General features: G+C 38.4%; 3 protein-coding genes across 3 annotated transcripts; 1 reads left to right on the top strand and 2 right to left on the bottom strand.

Annotated features, from left to right (window-relative positions):
* Window positions 1-426: 426 nt before the first annotated feature.
* Window positions 427-2728, bottom strand: LOC130749173 (cytochrome P450 71A1-like). Its single transcript, XM_057602482.1, has 2 exons — window positions 1375-2728; window positions 427-1149 (listed from the first exon to the last, which is right to left on the bottom strand). The coding sequence occupies exons 1-2, from the start codon at window positions 2260-2262 to the stop codon at window positions 520-522; spliced, it is 1518 nt and encodes a 505-aa protein (XP_057458465.1). The 5' UTR covers window positions 2263-2728; the 3' UTR covers window positions 427-519.
* Window positions 2729-2876: 148 nt separating this feature from the next.
* LOC130749171 (cytochrome P450 71A1-like) lies at window positions 2877-5515 on the bottom strand. The gene is made up of 2 exons (XM_057602481.1): window positions 4564-5515; window positions 2877-3674 (listed from the first exon to the last, which is right to left on the bottom strand). Exons 1-2 carry the CDS (start codon window positions 5455-5457, stop codon window positions 3036-3038), a joined length of 1533 nt encoding a protein of 510 aa, XP_057458464.1. The 5' UTR covers window positions 5458-5515; the 3' UTR covers window positions 2877-3035.
* A 2431-nt stretch (window positions 5516-7946) lies between these two features.
* LOC130743939 (uncharacterized) lies at window positions 7947-8807 on the top strand. The gene has a single exon (XM_057596150.1). The coding sequence runs from the start codon at window positions 7947-7949 to the stop codon at window positions 8805-8807; it is 861 nt and encodes a 286-aa protein (XP_057452133.1).
* Window positions 8808-18466: the final 9659 nt, after the last annotated feature.

Consider the following 18466-nt stretch of genomic DNA (forward strand, 5'->3'; position numbering starts at 1 on the left):
GTAATTTGTAGAAAGGGATATTTAAACATTCCATAGTAAGGTTAGGAATGTAATATTCTCATGTTCGGTGCAAGTTTCAAAAAAATTATTCCAGGTATTATAGATTCTTAGGCATGCAATTTGCATTGTTTTCACCAAATTTTATTCCCATGTTCAAGGATGAGTATCTTACATTCCCATGGGAATGGAAGTTATTTTCCAAAAAATTTTTTTGGTTCATTGGAAAATACTAACTTTTCTTTTTCAAATTTTATATTTTTAAATATTTGTTATAAATAAATTTAAAGAACATACTTGAGAATTGAATTTATTGACCAAACAATTTTTAAAAGATGCTCTGGAATAACATTACCATCATAATATTCCTAATAATAAGATTCCTGGGTTAATTTTCTAAAACTTGTAACAAAGGCAAAGACAACAAAGTGAAAATAATATGGAACATTTGAAATAACAAATCAAAACAAGAAAACAAATCCAAAACAAACAAGACAATGAGTAACCTAAACCTTAATTGTTTTAGTTATAAATCCATGTGGCATTCACACATTTGGCAGAAAGACAAAGAGGATTCTTCTTGTGTTGAGTAATTCCAGGTAACATTTCAGTATCGATGTCTTCCATTTCCAACCCATGTGGTAGTTTCCAATCAAAGGAATAGATAAGATTAGCAAGGATAAGTTCCAGTGTTGCAACCGCCATAGGCATACCTGGACAAATTCTACGACCTGCTCCGAAAGGAATCAGTTCAAAATCAAGCCCTTGAAAATTTATAGAACTGTCTAAGAATCTCTCAGGGTAAAACTCTTCTGGATCTTTCCAAATCTCTGGATCTCTATGAATTGCCCAAGCATTCACATACACCATTGTCTTTGCTGAAATGTGATACCCATCTATAATGCAATTCTCATTTGATTGTCTTGGCACAAGGAGTGGGGCTGGTAGTTGCAATCTCAGTGTCTCTTTTATCACTGCCTTTAAATATGGAAACTTTTGAACATCATCTTCATCTAAGAGTTCCTTTTTATCTCCACCAAAGTTTCTAAGTTCTTCTTGCAGTTTCTTCATCACTCTTGGGTTTTTTATTAGGTTCGTCATAGCCCAAACTATTGTCGCTGCAGTGGTTTCTGTACCAGCGACAAGCATGTCCTGTAATGAAAATCACCAGTTATGTAATCGTTGATTGCAAAAAAGTTTCATTTTTGTAACTATTTTTGGAACATTGTAGAATCAATACTATTGTACCCAGTATGAAACCCTAGTGCAAAAACTAGTTTGTTAGAAAGGTAGTAACAAACCATAATTGATCCATAAGGAGTTCAAGTTTAAAAATAAATTAAAATTAAAGAAGAGTAAAAAATTAAGACAATGTACCATGAGGACCCCCTTGATGTGATTTGAAGTGAGATTAATTGAAAGGGACTTCTGTTTCTTGAGTCGAAGCAACACATCAACTATATCCTCTTCCTCTGGTTTCTGTCTATTGGGATCCATGTGTTCATCAATGACATCTTGGTACAACTTATCCATCTCCTTGAAAATTTGTTCCAAACGTGCATGCATTCCTGTGAGTTTATCGATCCAACCCACGAAAGGAATATAATCTGATACAAAGAAAGAGGCCAGCATGGCCTGAAACTCATGCATCAAATCATGGAACCTACTCCCCTCTGTTCCTTCATACCTCCTCCCGAAGGCAATCCTGCACATTATAGTGCTTGAGAGAGACATTTGTATCGCACTCAAGTTTGTAACAACCGATGAAGCAGCTTGCTCTGATATTTTTTTGATCATTTGCTTGACCTCAAACTTTCTTATGGAGGAAAAGTTTGAGACACGCTTGCTGCTAAAGATATGGACAACACAGAGTTTTCTGATTTCTCTCCAAGAAACATTGTATGGGGCGAACACAATATCTGACCTGTTATAGGAAAGTTTCTGCTGGCCATGTAGGTTAGGTCGATCAGAAAACACAATGTCATTGGTTTTTAGTACTTCCTTGGCAATTTTAGCGGAAGAAACAACAATAGCTGGCCTTAAACCCAGTTGAAGCGAAAATAGTGGACCATATATCTTTGAGAGTTCCCGTAGTTGCAGAAAAAGAACAGAATTGTTCAGTTGATGAAGATTCCCGATTATGGGAAGGCCTCTAGGACCAGGTGGACGTGGTGGTTGTTTCTTAAAGGTTATGTGTTTATGGAAGAAGAAATATAGAAGCAGAGGAAAAATAAGGCATAGAACAAGTACAAGTGGTGACACCATTGTAATTAACGTCGCCTATGACCCACTATGAAGAGGAAGAGAATTCACGGTTACACAACAGACCTCAGCTTAGAAGAATATATAAGAAATTGACCGAGACTCCAATTGACAGCATAACAAAGATCACGGCTAGTTATCAATAATAATAGTTAGGTTATTATTATTTTAATTATTAAATTCCTATTGATTCTCCTCTAATCATGTGCTTGTCTTTTGCCTACGAATAAGTCAATAGACTTTTGACTAAAGAATGGGCAGATTTACAAAATCTGAATAATTAAAATAATAAAAACCTAATTATTATTATTGATACTACTGTTAGTAAGAAGAATATTCTTTTTTATTATGAAATTGAAAACTATAATAAAGGTGAAAGATATATACAGTAAATTTTTTCTTACTCCAATTTGATCTAACAATTTATTTCTCAAAAACAGAGATAAAGCCGTGTGTCCCTATGATCTCTCCACCCCTCTCTCAAAAGGTTTCTTCTTTTCATAAAATCATTATTTTTTGTTGCGGTTGTGTCCTTTACTTTTTTTAATTACAAATTAAATGAAACTCTTAGGAGTTTCTGATGATCTTAACTAATTTATTTCTTATTTATATAGGAATTTTAAATTCAACCTTTTTTTGTGGTCACTATTTTCAATACTAAACTCAAAATTACAGACAACAAAGTGAAAATAATATGGTACATTTTTAATTACAATTAAAAAAGAAAAAATTGAAAATGAAACTCCAAACCAAACAATAGAATGAGTAAGCTAACCTTAATCATTTTTGCTACAAATCCATGTGGCATTCACACACTTGGCAGAAAGGCATAGAGGAGTCTTCTTGTGTGTAGTAATTCCTGGCAACATTTCATTATCGATGTCTTCCTTCACCAACCCATGTGGCAGTTCCCAATCAAATGAATAAATAAGATTAGCTAGGACAAGTTCCAATGATGCAACGGCCATAGGCAAACCTGGGCAGATTCTACGACCAGCTCCGAAAGGAATCAGTTCAAAATCTAGGCCTAGAAAATTTATAGAACTATCTAAGAATCTCTCAGGATAAAACTCTTCTGGGTCTTTCCAAAATTCTGGATCTCTCTGAATTGCCCAACCATTCACATACACTAATGTCTTTGCTGGAATGTGGTATCCATCTACAATGCAATTTCTATTTGATTGTCTTGGCACAAGGAGTGGGCCTGGTAGGTACAATCTCAATGTCTCTTTTATCACTGCCTTCAAATAAGGAAAATTTTGAACATCATCTTCATCTAAGAGTTCTTTTTTACCTCCTCCAAATTTCCTAACTTCTTCTTGAAATTTCTTCATCACTCTTGGGTTTTTTATTAGGGCAGTCATAGCCCAAACTATTGTGGCTGCAGTGGTATCCGTTGCAGCTACAAGCATGTTCTGCAATGAAAATTAATAGTTAAGCACTTGTTTACTGTAAACATTTTTTAGTAACAAATCAAGTGTAGCACTTAATAGAATCAATACGATTGTACCCAACATGAAACTCTAGTGCAAAAAGCCAAAAATTAGTTTGTTAGAAAGATATTAACAACTAAAATTGAGCCTTCATCAGTTCTGAATGGGATAGGACTGGTTTGTTTGGCATGCTAGCGACAAATAGTTGTATTGCAGCTAACGCCTTTGGCCTTGTCCACTCCTCAAATCAAGAGTATTCCTCTTCCTAAATAATTGAGTATTAATCTACTTCTAAAGCGTATAAATCCGTAGGAAGAGCGAGAGGATTAATGCTTAAGAGACGTCGTGTAAGAGCAGATCTTGGATAGCGGCACATCCTCAAACTAACCATTTCCAGTATGTTTCCAAGGCAAAATCCTGGAGATGCCCCCTCAAAATGCCCTAACATGAACATTTTGTGGGATGTTTTTGAGTTTTTACCAACTCCACCAAATAGGGCCATACAGTGCCCGCTATGACTGCTATTTCCTATGCTTTACCTGACAGCATCCCCTAGAGCAGGGGATTTGGTTACAATTTGAATTTGGTGTATGTGAGTCTTCATGGATTAAGCTCTTTAAATAAATATGCTTTCTCATCTATAAGTATGAAGAGAGAGATAAGCACAATATTTTACCTTGAGAATGTCAGGTCAATGCGAGGATCTGATCCAAGATGGATTCAACTATTAATATCTATGTACTCGTTGAGTACAAGAGAACATTTTTGTATGTAGTGGTTTTACCCATATTCTTCTACACAATTAATTGATGGTTTAAATACTTATTAAGTTAACCAAAAATTAAAGGAGAGAAGAATCAAGACAACATACCATGAGGATACCCTTGATGTGATTCAAAGTGAGATCAATTGAAAGGGAATTCTGTTTCTTGAGTCGAAATAAGACATCAACTATATCCTCTTGCTCTGTTTGTTGTCTATTGGGATCCATATGTTCATCAATTACATCTTGGTACAACTTATCCATCTCCCTGAAAATTTGTTCCAGGCGTGCATGCTTTCCTGTGATTTTATCAATCCAACCCATGAATGGAATGTAATCTGAAACAAAAAGAGTGGCTAGCAGGGCCTGAAACTCATGCAGCATCTCATGGAACCTACTCCCCTCGGTTCCTTCATACCTCCTCCCAAAGGCAATCCTACATATTATAGTGCTTGAGAGAGACATCTGTAACTCACTCAAGTTTGTAACAACCGATGAAGCAGCTTGCTCAGATATATTTTTGATCATTTGCTTGACCTCAAACTTTCTTATGGAGGAAAAGCTTGAGACCCGCTTGGTGCTAAAGATATGGAGAACACAAATTTTTCTGATTTCTCTCCAAGAATCATTGTATGGGGGAAACACAATATCTGACCCGTTATAGGACAATTTTTGTTGGCTAAGTAAGCTGGGTCGATCAGAAAACACAAGATCATTGTTTTTTAGTACTTCCTTGGCAATTTTAGCAGAAGAAACAACAATAGCTGGTCTTAAACCGAGTTGAAGGTAAAATAGGGGCCCATATATATTTGAGAGTTGCTTTAGTTGCAGAAAAAGGACAGAATTATCCAGCTGATGAAGATTTCCGATTATGGGAAGGCCTCTAGGACCAGGTGGAAGTTGTGATGCATTCTTAACGGTTCTGTTTTTATGGAAGAAGAGCAGTAGAAGCAGAGGAAGTGTTAGGCTTAGGCATAGAACAAGTAAAATTGGTAACACCATTATGTCCCCTTCCCTGTAGCCAACTATGAAGGGGAAGTGAACACAAACCTCAGCTTGACTATATAATAAACCGTACTTATCCTTACAGATTCAAACAATAAACATATCACACTTACATACATTTCATTTTTCTCGCTATCGTTATCTTTTTATTGTAAATATATATCACATTTATTACTTTTCTATCTTTTTTTCTTTCTAATTCTGAGTGTCTGTCGGGCTGTAAGTGTGCGGATGTCCATCATTACTCTATAGTAAAACATGGTGTACACGTGTGAGCGTGAGAGTGTGCAAGTGTGTAGTATTGTCAACGAATCACAGGAGGGGCAAACTATATACGTCTCTTAGCCATTGTAGATATTTTTTTGTCAATCAAGTAATCAAGTTCGATTAATTAGAAACGTCCATCTGACTATCTGAGGTCATCTACCACGTTAGTTAGTGATAGTAGGAATCTGAAATGTGTGGAAGTGGATGTGTGAGAAGAAGATATTTGGTTCGGATGGGACAAATAGTTAAGCCAATCCCTTATGGTTTTGACTCCCTTTGGTTGAATAATGTTTGAAAATATGAAATTGGAAAGGTAGCAACTTGTTACTCTAACAAAGTGATTTGAAATGTGTTGTTTTTCTGATTTTAGACTTTTAACGGTAGACCAAACAAACTTCTAGTCAATGTTCTGAAAACCGAACCGGACCGGCCGGTTCAACCGGTTTGACCGGGAACCGGGGCCACGACCGGTCCGGAACGACCATTAAACCGGAGCAATTGGAAACCGGCTGAAAACCGGTGAACCGGACAAAAACCGGTGAACCGGTCAGTCAAAACCGGTAACCCGGTTCAGTCTGGTTCACAAAACCGTTTCAAATAGCATTGTTTCTGTCCAAAAAGGTTTTTCTTTCTGGAGATGAGGTGCACAGAAAGTCAGTATTAAAGGTGAAATAAAAGTGTATTGGAGACTTGGAGTAGAAAATAAGAGAAAAATGGAATACATCCTCTCTCTTGTATGTGAAGATGATTGCAACTTTCACATTTTTTCTTTGATTGCTTCCTCTGTTACAAAGAGAAAACGATGAAGAGGCACACAAGAAAGAAAAAGGTTGGTGGCTGCACAAGTTCCTACTCTACCTACCATATATGAGTGCATCAATTTTTAGGTTTTAATATGGGCTTGTTTGTTGGGCTTTATAACAAAGCTACTTTCCTTAAAAAGGGTGCCATTTGACGGAAAAAGCAAAACAATGAGTCTGCTTGGACAAAACCAAATTGTTTTGCTTTCATTATATTTTTTAAAATCTGGCTTCAATTAATTTTTTTAAAGATAAATCATTGTTATCCTTTTTTTAAAAGCATTGCTATCAAATAGTTAAATTTAAAGTGAATCATAACTTTCAGATCATACATATATTTTTTTAATTTATAGATATCATACTTATTATTAAATATTATTTAATGTTATATAAAGTCTTAAGAAAATGTCATTTAATTATTACCGGTTCGACCCCGATTCAACCCCGGTTGAACCTTTAAACCTTAAACCACTAGCTTGACCGGTTTAATGACCGGTCCGGTTTTCAGAACATTGCTTCTAGTAATTCAAGAGTTAAAGCTAACTAAACTATGCATCCGCTCCAAACTCAGCCTCACTTTCATCATTGTTTTCATCTATTAATGACAACGATGAACTTGTTCGCTCGTGTCATTATAAAAGAAATATTTTTTATTCTGCATTTGATATGCAGCTGCTTGAATTAATTAAACAAACAGATCTCATGTAGAGGCAGTATTAATTAAATAAAAGATCTCATGAAGAGGCATTGATACTTATAATTAGTTTAGCCTTATATAATAAAGAAAATTTGGTGATGAAGCTTGGGTTGAGCCCTGATTGCTAATCCTGATGCTCTATGGGCCTGGGTGATAAGGAGGAAGTATGCGTGTAGTGATAAACATCTCCCCACTATTCAAAAGCGGAGTTTAAGGTCGCGTGTGAGGAGGGCCACTCGAGGTACTTGGGATGAGTTGAATAAGCACCTGCGGTGGCGCCTGGGGGATGGAAATTCAGTCAGCTTCTGGTTTGACAGATGGCTTCATTCTGGGACTGTTCTATGTGACGTTGTTCTGGGGCCAATTCAAGTCATTGATGAAGTGAAGAGTGTCTCAGATTACTTTGACCATCAGAGGTTTGGTTGGAGGTTGTCTCAGTTTGTGGATCTTCTCCATCCTTATATTGTGGCTGAGATTCTTACCATGTCCCCTCCAACTCTTGACATTAACAAGGATCACGTGATTTGGGATCTCACTGTGGTATCAAGAGCTCACCGATCAGGAGCCTGTGGTGGTGCGTGGGCGGTGCAAGGTAGTGCTGCGGCGGCGCAAGGAGTTCCAGTGGTGGAGCTCAAGGCAGAGATCAACGGGTTGAGAGAACTGAAGAGAATTCAAGAAGAATCGAAGAACAGAGGGCGATGTCAAGATCGAATTCGCTTCCGATGAATCTTCCTACTCTCGATGGGAAGAATTATGATCATTGGAGTGTCCAGATGAAAGCAATTTTCGGATTCCAAGAGTGCCTTGAGGTTGTTGAATCTGGGTTTGAAAAAATCACTGAATCTTCTTCTGAAACCCAGAAATCTGCACACAGTGAAGCCAAGAAGAAGGATTGCAAGGCAACTTTCTTGATTCATCAGTGCGTTGATGCTGCAAATTTTGAGAAGATCTCAAAGGCAAAATCCTCAAAAGAAGCATGGGAGATATTGGAGAAAAGTCATTCTGGGTTGGCAAAGGTGAAGAAAGTTAGACTCCAGACGATGAGGAGGCAATATGAACTGCTTCAGATGGAGGAGCAAGAATCTATTGCAGAATACTTCACCAGAATCAGAAGCTTGACCAACCAAATGAAGACCTATGGTGAGAGCATGCCAGATCAAGGAATTGTTGAAAAGGTACTCAGAATCCTTACTCCTAAATTTGATCATGTAGTGGTAGCAATAGAGGAATCTAAGGACACTGAAACTCTCAAGATCGATGAGTTACAAGGATCCTTAGAGGCACATGAACAAAGATTTAAGGAGAGATCAGGTGATAGGGAATCTGAACAAGCTTTGAGTGCTCAATGGAGAGGAAAAAATAATTCTGGGCAGAATGATAAGAAGAAAGACAAGGGAAAATGGACTGGGGATAAGAGGAATGATGGTGGAGGATCAAGCTCACAAGAGCAAAGATCTCAGAAGTCAAATTCTGATTCAAGTCATGCCAAGAAAGGTGGAAACCAGAACAATGGGAAACAGAAGAAGGATAAGAGCAAGATCCAGTGTTTCAAATGCAGAAATTGGGGGCATTTTGCTTCATAATGCAAGCAAAAGAAGGCTACCCGAGGCAAGGAAGAGGAAGCCAGATTAGCCAAAGATGATGATTCAGATTTTGATGAGGTTCTGTTGTTAGCAAGGTGTGAAAATCCAGATTTGAACACTGAAGAATCTGAGAGCAAGATGCTAATGGTGACTACCAAGAATGACCAGAATGCTTCCAACAACTGGTATCTTGACACAGGGTGCTCCAATCATATGACTGGGCACAAGGAGTGGTTTGTATCCATTGATGATTCTGTGAAGACAAGGGTGAAATTTGCGGATGATAGCTTCATTCGTGCAGAAGGAATTGGGAGGGTGATGTTCCAGAGGCAGAATGGAAAAACTTCCTACATTGCAAATGTCTTGTATGTGCCTAAGATGAAGAACAATCTTCTCAGCCTAGGCCAGCTACTTGACAAAGGGTACAGGATGAGGTTAGAGGACAGAATGCTAAAGGTTTTCAACAAGAAGCGGATTCTGATTCTCAAAGCACCACTCTCACAGAACAAGACATTCAAGGTTCCCCTTCACATCAAAGATCACAAGTGTTTGGAGGCAGTGGCTGATGAATCATGGAAGTGGCATCACAGATTGGGTCACCTCAACTTCAGGAGCTTGGAACAGATGAGCAAGGAAGGATTGGTGACTGGACTACCTCACATCAAATCACCAACTGAATTGTGTGATGAATGCATGACAAGTAAGCAGTCCAGAAACTCTTTTGTTTCACATATACCAACTAGAACTACTAAACCATTAGAAGTTGTATATAGTGATGTGTGTGGACCTTTTGAGGTTCAATCTATTGAAGGGAATAGATACTTTGTGACTTTCAAGGATGATTTCACAAGGAAGTTATGGGTGTATCTCATTCAGAAAAAGAGTGAAGTCTTTGGAAAATTCAGAAGCTTCAAGACACTTGTAGAGAAACAATGTGGTGAGAAGCTGAAGCTGCTGAGAAGTGATGGAGGAGGGGAGTATGTTTCACATGAGTTTTCTGATTTCTGTGAAAAGGAAGGCATCACACATGAGGTGATTGCCCCATACACTCCTCAGCATAATGGAACTGCTGAAAGAGTCAACAGAACCATTCTCAATATGGCTAGGAGTATGCTGAAGACTAAAAAGCTTCCCAAGAAGTTCTGGGGTGAAGCAGTGGCTACTGCAGCCTACATTCTGAACAGGTGCAGTACAAAAAGGCTGAAGAACATGACACCAGAGGAGGCATGGTCAGGAAACAAGCCAAGTGTGAAGCACTTTAGGGTGTTTGGCTCAATTTGCTATAAGCATGTCCCTGATAATAAGAGGAAGAAGTTGGATGATAAGGGTGAAAGATTGATTCTCCTAGGATATCATTCAACAGGTGCTTATAAGGTGTTTGACCCTGCAACTGGTAGCAGTTCATTTAGTAGAGACTTGAGGTTTGATGAGTCTCAACAATGGGATTGGAGCTCAGATACAACAGCTTCAAGGAAAGTCTCTTATCTAGACTTTGACAGTGGTCAGGAAATTACAAGTGGTGAAGGTACTGCCACTACTACTTGTACTCAGAGACCTCAAAGGGAAAGACAATTTCCAGCTAGATTGAGGGATTATGAGGTGTTCCCTGATTCCACAATCACATCTGAAGGTGATTTTGTGCACATGGCTCTCTTAGCTGAAATGGAACCAGTGACTTTTGAGAAGGCAGCTAAGGAACCTCACTGGATTGAAGCTATGAAGGAGGAGATCAGATCCATTGAGAAGAATGGCACATGGGAACTCACTTCATTACCCACTGGGAAGAAGGCTATCATAGTAAAGTGGGTTTATAAAGTGAAATTGAAGCCAGATGGGACAGTGGCTAAGTACAAAGCCAGGCTAGTGGCCAAAGGTTTCTTGCAAAGACCAGGGTTGGATTTTGATGAGGTCTTTGCTCCTGTGGCAAGGATAGAGACAGTAAGGCTAGTTATTGCAATTGCAAGTTCTCAGAAATGGTCTCTATGCCAGATGGATGTTAAATCTGCATTCTTGAATGGTCCACTGGATGAGGAAGTGTTTGTATCTCAGCCACCTGGATTTGAAGTTTCTAACCAAGAAAAGAAGGTGTACAGATTGCATAAGGCACTCTATGGATTAAAGCAAGCTCCCAGAGCTTGGAACAAGAGGATAGATGGCTTTCTCTTGCAGCTTGGATTTCATAGATGCAAAAGTGAGCATGGTATCTACATTAAAGGTAACTCCCTGGATTCTTTAATGATCATATGCCTATATGTAGATGACCTACTAATAACTGGCAGCAAGGATGATGAGATTGAGGTTTTCAAAGGAAAATTGAAATTGGAGTTTGAAATGTCAGATTTGGGGTCCCTTTCATATTTCTTAGGGATTGAGTTTTTCAGAAGTGATGATGGGATTCTAATGCATCAGAAGAAGTACATTACTGATGTACTTAGAAGGTTCAATATGCTTGAATGTAATCCAGCTTCAACTCCTGTTGAAACTGGAAATTTGTTGAGCACAGGAGTCCCTGAAGATCAAGCTGTTGATTCAACTCTCTACAGGCAGATGATAGGCTCTCTGAGGTACATTTGCAACTCCAGGCCTGACATAGCCTATGGTGTTGGCTTAGTCAGCAGATTCATGGAGGATCCTAAACATTCTCATATGCTGGCAGTAAAGAGGTTGCTTAGATACTTGAAGGGAACCATGGATCATGGGATTTTGTTCCCAGCTGAGAAGAATAAGGAGTTAAAAGTTGTGTATGGCTATACAGATGCTGACTGGTGTGGGGATAAAAGTGATAGAAAAAGCACCACTGGTTATTTGTTCAGATATGGGGATGCATCAGTGAGTTGGAGTTCAAAGAAGCAACAAGTTGTAGCATTGTCATCATGTGAAGCCGAGTACATAGCAGCTTGCATGGGTGGATGTCAAGCTTTGTGGTTGCAGTCATTGCTCAAGGAAATGGGAATGCACACTGAAGATCCAATGCTACTGTTAGTGGACAATAAGTCAGCAATCAATCTAGCCAAGAACCCTGTGTCTCATGGTCGTAGTAAACACATTGAGACCAGGTATCATTTTCTGAGAGATCAAGTAGACAAGAAGAACTTGAAGTTAGAGTTTTGCAAGTCTGAGGAACAACTTGCAGATATACTCACAAAGCCCTTGAAGAGGGACACTTTTGTAAAGCTGAAGGTGCAGCTTGGAATTGTTAGTTTAGCTAGTATGAATTAGGGAGGTGTGTTGAAGCAAGTGTAATTCATACAGTTAGTTAGGCTCAGTAGGATTAACTAGTGTATAGTTAATGAGTGCTATATATAGTACACAGTGTAACTGAGTTTGATAGAGCAATCAATAAACAATTAAACATTTTTCTCTCAAGACTTATCTCTCTCTCTCTCTCTCTCTCTCTCTCTCTCTAGAGAACCTTCTGGTTCTAACACTCACAACGATGGAAATTTCTTTTCTAAAACTGAGTATGAGTCCATGTCTATTGCGTTTGGTAGACACTAGAGCAGGGACTGGAATTGTGTTTGGCGTTGGGATAGTCCGCTTAAGGGTGTGTAGCTTTGTGTGGAGATTTCTTCATAATGGGGGTGGGTTGAACTATAGGCGTTGACGATCGAGCTTAACAACGGATCCTTCATGCCCTCTCTGTCATACTGGCGAAGAAACATCCATTCATCTTTTTCGTGACTGTGAGGGGCAGGGCCGGTCCCGACATTTTGGAGGCCCTAAGCAAATAATAAAAATGGACCCCTAATAATTTTTTTAAAGAACATTATCTATATTAAAAATTAATTTAATTAATATATAATGAATAAATGCTGAAGAAAAGGAAAAAAAAATCTGAAAACCGGTCAAACCGGTCATCCCTGTTCAAACGGTCAAAAAACCGGCTCCAGCCGGTCAAAACCGGTCTAGAACTGGTCCAAAATGGCTGGATGAGCTGCTCAGCAAGTCACCCCTATTTAAGCCAAACCTCACCTCCTCTCCCCCAAAACCTAGCCGTCCTTCCTCTCTTCCTTTCTTCTTCTTCTCTCTTCTCTGAAACACACTCTTTCTCCCTTTTTTCAGCACTTTTCTCTTCTTCCTCCTCCTCCTTTCTTCTTCTCTCTACCTCCTCTCTTCTGCTCTCTTCCTCTCCCTTTCTTCCTCCACGAATCTTCTTCTTCCTCTAGACTTAACCCTCACCTCCAAAACCCCCAACCGCCACCATTTCCGCCCCCAACCACCACCAAGCTCACATTTTTTCACCAATATGGACCCAACCCTCCCCTAACCGCCACCAAGCACACCTTTTTTCACCAAATCGGAATGAGAAACCATGGATCGGAGACATGCAAGCACTGGATCGGAGTGAAGAAGCTCTGAAGATGGAGATTTTATTTTTAAATATCAATATCAGTGTAAAAGTTTGATTTTCTTTTGTAAAGTTTTGATTTTTTTAATGTAAAGTTCGAATTTTTCTTAATAAAATTGTAATTTTGGTTCTGATTAGGGTGTTTGCAATTTTGTTTCCTTCACTGTTTCTTCCCTCTGAAAGTGGGCCTGAAGGCCAACTCCAGCGCAGGCAAAAAATAAGAGCCGACTCTTAAAACCTCCAGCTGGGCTAAGAGCCCAGCTTTGGAGTTGCTCTAACAAATTAATCATCAATCTTCCTCTCAAACATTATCTAGTTTAATGGGAATTTTTTTTGGGCCCCTTCTTTTTAGAGGCCCTGGGCTGTGGGTCTGCCTGCACAGGCCCATGGCCGGCCCTGGCGAGGGGGTTAAACCACTTTGGCTGCAGTTGGTTGAACGACGACATAATCAGGATTTCTTCTCTTGTGACCTGCATGCGTGGGTGCTTGCGAATTTGCAGTTTAACCCTTTGATCTTCATTGGGATAAGCGGTGCCCCTGATTTTGTGTTTCTCCTCTGGTCCATCTATGAAGCTAGAGCGAATACCATTTTCAAGATGACCCCTTTCAATCAGCAGGAACTACTTCATCTTGCGATGAACACGAAACTAGATTTCTCCCACAACAAGCAAGTGCTCCAGGATACTTTGACCTCTGCTGGACGCGGCTACCAAGTGGTTCAGGTGGGTTGGTCGCCCCCTCCATCCCTCTGGTTTAAGTGTAACACAGATGGTTCCGTGAGGGACCTGTTAAACTCGGCGGGGTGTAGTGGGGTTTGCAGAGACTCGTTTGGCAACTGGGTTTTTGGAGTTAGTGAGAATATTGGACACTCAAACGTTCTCTGGGTAGAGTTGCGAGCGATCTTCACCATGGTGAACCTTGCTTGGTTCGGGGCTTGCCTAAGTCATTGTTGAGAGTGACTCTCTAGTGGCAGTGAAGTTGGTGATGGAGGGTTGCGACATCTTGAACCCTTATGCTTCTTTGGTGAACCAGATATGAGTCGTCTTGTCTAAGGAGTGGTAGGTCCACTGTGTTCATGTCAGAACTCAGATGTGAGGCTAATCAGGTTGTGATGTTTTAGCTACTATAGCTCACTCCCTTTATATAGGCTCACATTGCTTTGAGGCTACGCAACCCAGTTGTTTGAACCATTTGCTTTTCGATTGGATGGGAGTTACTTTCCCGCGTTCTACCTTAGTGTAGTTTCTTTGCTTCAGGCTTGGGCCCTCCATGTAACAAAAAAAAAAGTAAATTTAAATCATTTGATAGTGAGAGAAAATTTGTAAGTTTGTTGAGTAATTTTACTCTAAGCTGAAAAAAAGGAAATTTTATTATTCAACTCAGACATTATTATTTAGATGTTTCTGAGATCTTAATTTAAGAAAAATGTTAAGTCTATTAGAGTTTTATCAAGTGTTAGCTGAAACTAGAAAAACAGCGATATTTTCTCTTGTTGATAGATTTTGATACGTCTTGTTCTACCAATTCTTATTTCAACAAAATCTACACAACAAATTTCTTCTGCAATGAAAGTTGTAAAGACTCGGTTTATCAACAAGAATGAATATTTTAGTAAACTGCCGGGAAGATCACTATTAAATATTAATATAGCAAGTAAAAAAAAATTGGTATTAAAAAGAATGAAGAGTTATATTTAAATAAATTTTTACTTAAAGTCTATTTTATATTCATTGGTTAAATTTTATTATTTTGAATTCTATCACAAGTTTAAAACAAAATTTCTTCTCAATTTTGAGACGAAAACTTCTATTCCATCAAAATTTGGAACGATTGTGACAAAATTTATATTCTGTCCTCACATAAATAGTAACTTCTTGTTGTCATCAAGGATGTGGGTAAACGGTCAGGTTGTTTCAGATTTAGGGTGTTTAAATGTTAGAACCATCAAACATGCTTGGTTTCGGTTGGCTCGAATTTCCTAATTTTTGCTTTTAAACCCGAGTCAAACCAACCTGATCTCAATTAGACTGGTTCTGTTCGGATGGTCGGATTTGGAATATATAAACATTATTTAGAACCGATGGTGGTCGGATGAAGTAAAAAAATCCAAACTATACTTATGGTTCCATCCAATCCACCATAATGTGTTTAGTTCAGATCAGTTTGGTCGGATTCACGATCAAATCGTACTCGCTTACGCCCCTAATTAAGGCACTAACATTAGTGGTGGAAAAAAGTTAAGCTAGGCTAAGCTTTGCTTAAATAGATCAAGCCTACTTAAAAAGTTCAAGGCCTAAGCCTGTCATAGAATTTTCTTTAGGCCTGCACTTGAGTCATTTGAAAGTTTGGCTTGCCTTAATAGCCTATTTAAATACATTGTAATAAGACATTCAAGTAGGCTGACAAGTTTATTTGTTAATATATCAACAAACTTATAGGTTAACAAGCTAAAATATATTAAAATCATAATATAATTCAAAGAAAATAGATCATCAGTCCATTTCTGAAGATGTTTATATCGTTAAATTCTTATGTAGTTTAACATGTTTAAATATATAAACATGATAAAGATATAATTTAAGAAGATATTATAAAAATATAATGTTAAAATAATAGAAATTGTAAAATAAATTTATATTAATTTAAATAGGCTGACATGTTAGGCTTTTAATGATTTTTAAGTGGCCTAAGTCTGGCCTTTTTAACTAAATAGACTTTTAGAAAAGTCTTGGCCTTATTAACTTGGCCTGGTCCTGAGCTAGATCTAGGCTAGGTCATAGGCCTTGTCGGCAGTCTGGTCTACTTCCATCCCTAACTAACATTGGAGATAAATATTAGTAGTAACTATTTAGTCCCAATTTTTGCATGAATAACATTAATTTCAATCGCAAATGTTATTTAAAGAGTGTATTTATGATGAATATGTCTTTATTTATTCACTTATTAATTATATTAAATAGTATTTTTCTTAAAATGATAATATATCATTCAAGAGAATTCTACTCAAGGGACAAGAAGGGGTGGTAACCCAACAAAAAGAGGGGCCTAAAACTTCCATTGTGAATAACAACAAATGTCCACCAAAACAACACCCACAATACAAGTCCCAAACATTAAAAAAAAAACCTTCCAAAAACCTATAAAAGCTGCATAAAAGAAAGACTCTCAATGGCCAGAAACCAGCACTCATATAAACACCACTGTGACGCTAAGAAGAGAGCATCATCCTAAATTCTTACTCTAACCCACGGATAGTCTAAATTCTTACTCTAACCCACGAATAGCTTAAATTCTTACTCTAACCCACAGATAACTTAAAGAAAGGCTCCCAATAGCCAGAAACCAACACCCATATAAACACCACTGTGACGCAAAGAAGCCACATCTTTTTAGCTCTAGTAAAATACCTGCTAGCATAACTTGAATCTGAAGGCGCATGCCTTTAGCACCTTCAACATAAATAGGAACGTCATACAAACCATTCCCTCTCTCTAGCAAAGTAAAGGTTCAACACTATCAGAGAAAACCACCACATACCGTGAAGTTTGTGCTCTCTTTTTCTTCTTAGGACGTCCACGGGGCCTTGAAGAACTCCCTTTGAAACTCCAAAAATCCTTTTACATTACATGACCTTACTCCTTTCGAATAGCCTCATTGGAATATTGTGAGATAACCAAGCATCCCTCAAGATTAGACAGTCTCGTCCCACTGGAGGTCAAACCAAACAGAAGTGACTATCTACCATCAAAACCCCAAGATGGTACAGGAAGCCCCAAGTCCCCTGAGCTTCTCTCCACCACCGCCAAAGCACCAAGTACATATGAATCGAGCTTCTTCTCTGCTAGGTTGTTGTCTTCAAAGCAACCTCCATTCATCTGAACAAGATCTCTAAGACCCAAAAGGATAATTCCTGGAAAATATCCTCAACCGGGACCCTTGGCTCCAAATAAAAAATTAAAAGCAATTTTAACCATAATTAGTCTCTCCTCGATCGACGAAGATAAGACATCATGAGAGACCGACGACTTCCCAAACCAGAACATCTCTCCAAGTGGAAGACCTCGAACTAGTCCCTTTCACTTGCCTTCCTTGTGACCGCAAACCCTCCAACCTCTTCCCTCGAAGCCTAGACCTCGCGACCACCTTTGCGAGAGCCATGCCGGGAGTCGCCACTGCCAAGAAAGCACCTCACCTTGAGCCTGTCCAAAAACTTGATCATCATCTCCGAACAAGCCAGAGACGCAAATCTGATGAACCCAAAACCCTTCTTCATGCGCTGAACAAACACCGTCTCCATTTTTCCATGTTCCAAAAACAAGTCCCCAACATGCATTTCAGAGATGTCAATGATGAACATGGTCGCACATTCCCAGAAAAAGCACTCATCACCCCGACCACTATTTGGATCACCCAATCGCTCATTGATAGGACAACCTCCATGCTCTGTTTCAGACCCTCCAACTCTTCCTCTAACTCCCCCTTGTTTGCATCGCCACCATCTAGTCCTGACCCTTGTCCACATGTTGAAGACCCAACCCTCACCGATGTGGTAAATGATATAATAAACATGGTTCAACTTTTTATTTAATATATATTTTAATAATTTTACATAGCCTACATGTAAATTCTAAACCCCTAATTTTATTTCATAGTTTCATTTTTCACATTTTTCACTCTTTGTTTCAATTTCATCTAAGTTCTAAGTGTCATGTCATTGTCGTATTGATTAATTTGATCCCTTTGTCGTACTTGTTTTTCATGATATATGATTATATGTCATTTATGTTGTGCTATTTCATGCTATTTAGTACAATGTTTGGTGTCTTTTTTATGCTATTTGGTACTATAAGCGATTTACCAATTTTTTCACTTTTTTTTTTCAATTTTTAAATATTAGTTTTTTAATATTCTAGATTCATTATTATATTAATATAGCGATACGATCAACCCGCTTGAACCAACTCGAACATCGTCGGGTTTAGTTGGTTTGGGTCCAAAGGTAAAAATTCGCGAAAACCAACCTAACCCAATCTGAACAATTTTGACTGGTTTGGTTCCTAATTAGCCTAAAGTCCGCCCAACCCAACTCAACCTGTGTGCAATCCTACCCAAAAGTGAGAAACTCCTAATGGCATCAGAAACTATCAGTACTACTCCTACTCCTCGAGTTTTTTTTTTTTATGAAAATGTTTTGATCCAAAATATAAATCACTTTCTAATATCTAGAAAATATTAAATTTTTTCTTTTCTGGATTTACGCCTATATTTAATGAGAAAGAGATGTCAGAATTTTGAAATTTAACTCAGGGAA

Source organism: Lotus japonicus, chromosome 3 (genome assembly GCF_012489685.1).
Source record: "Lotus japonicus ecotype B-129 chromosome 3, LjGifu_v1.2".
NCBI classification, from domain to species: Eukaryota; Viridiplantae; Streptophyta; class Magnoliopsida; order Fabales; family Fabaceae; genus Lotus; species Lotus japonicus.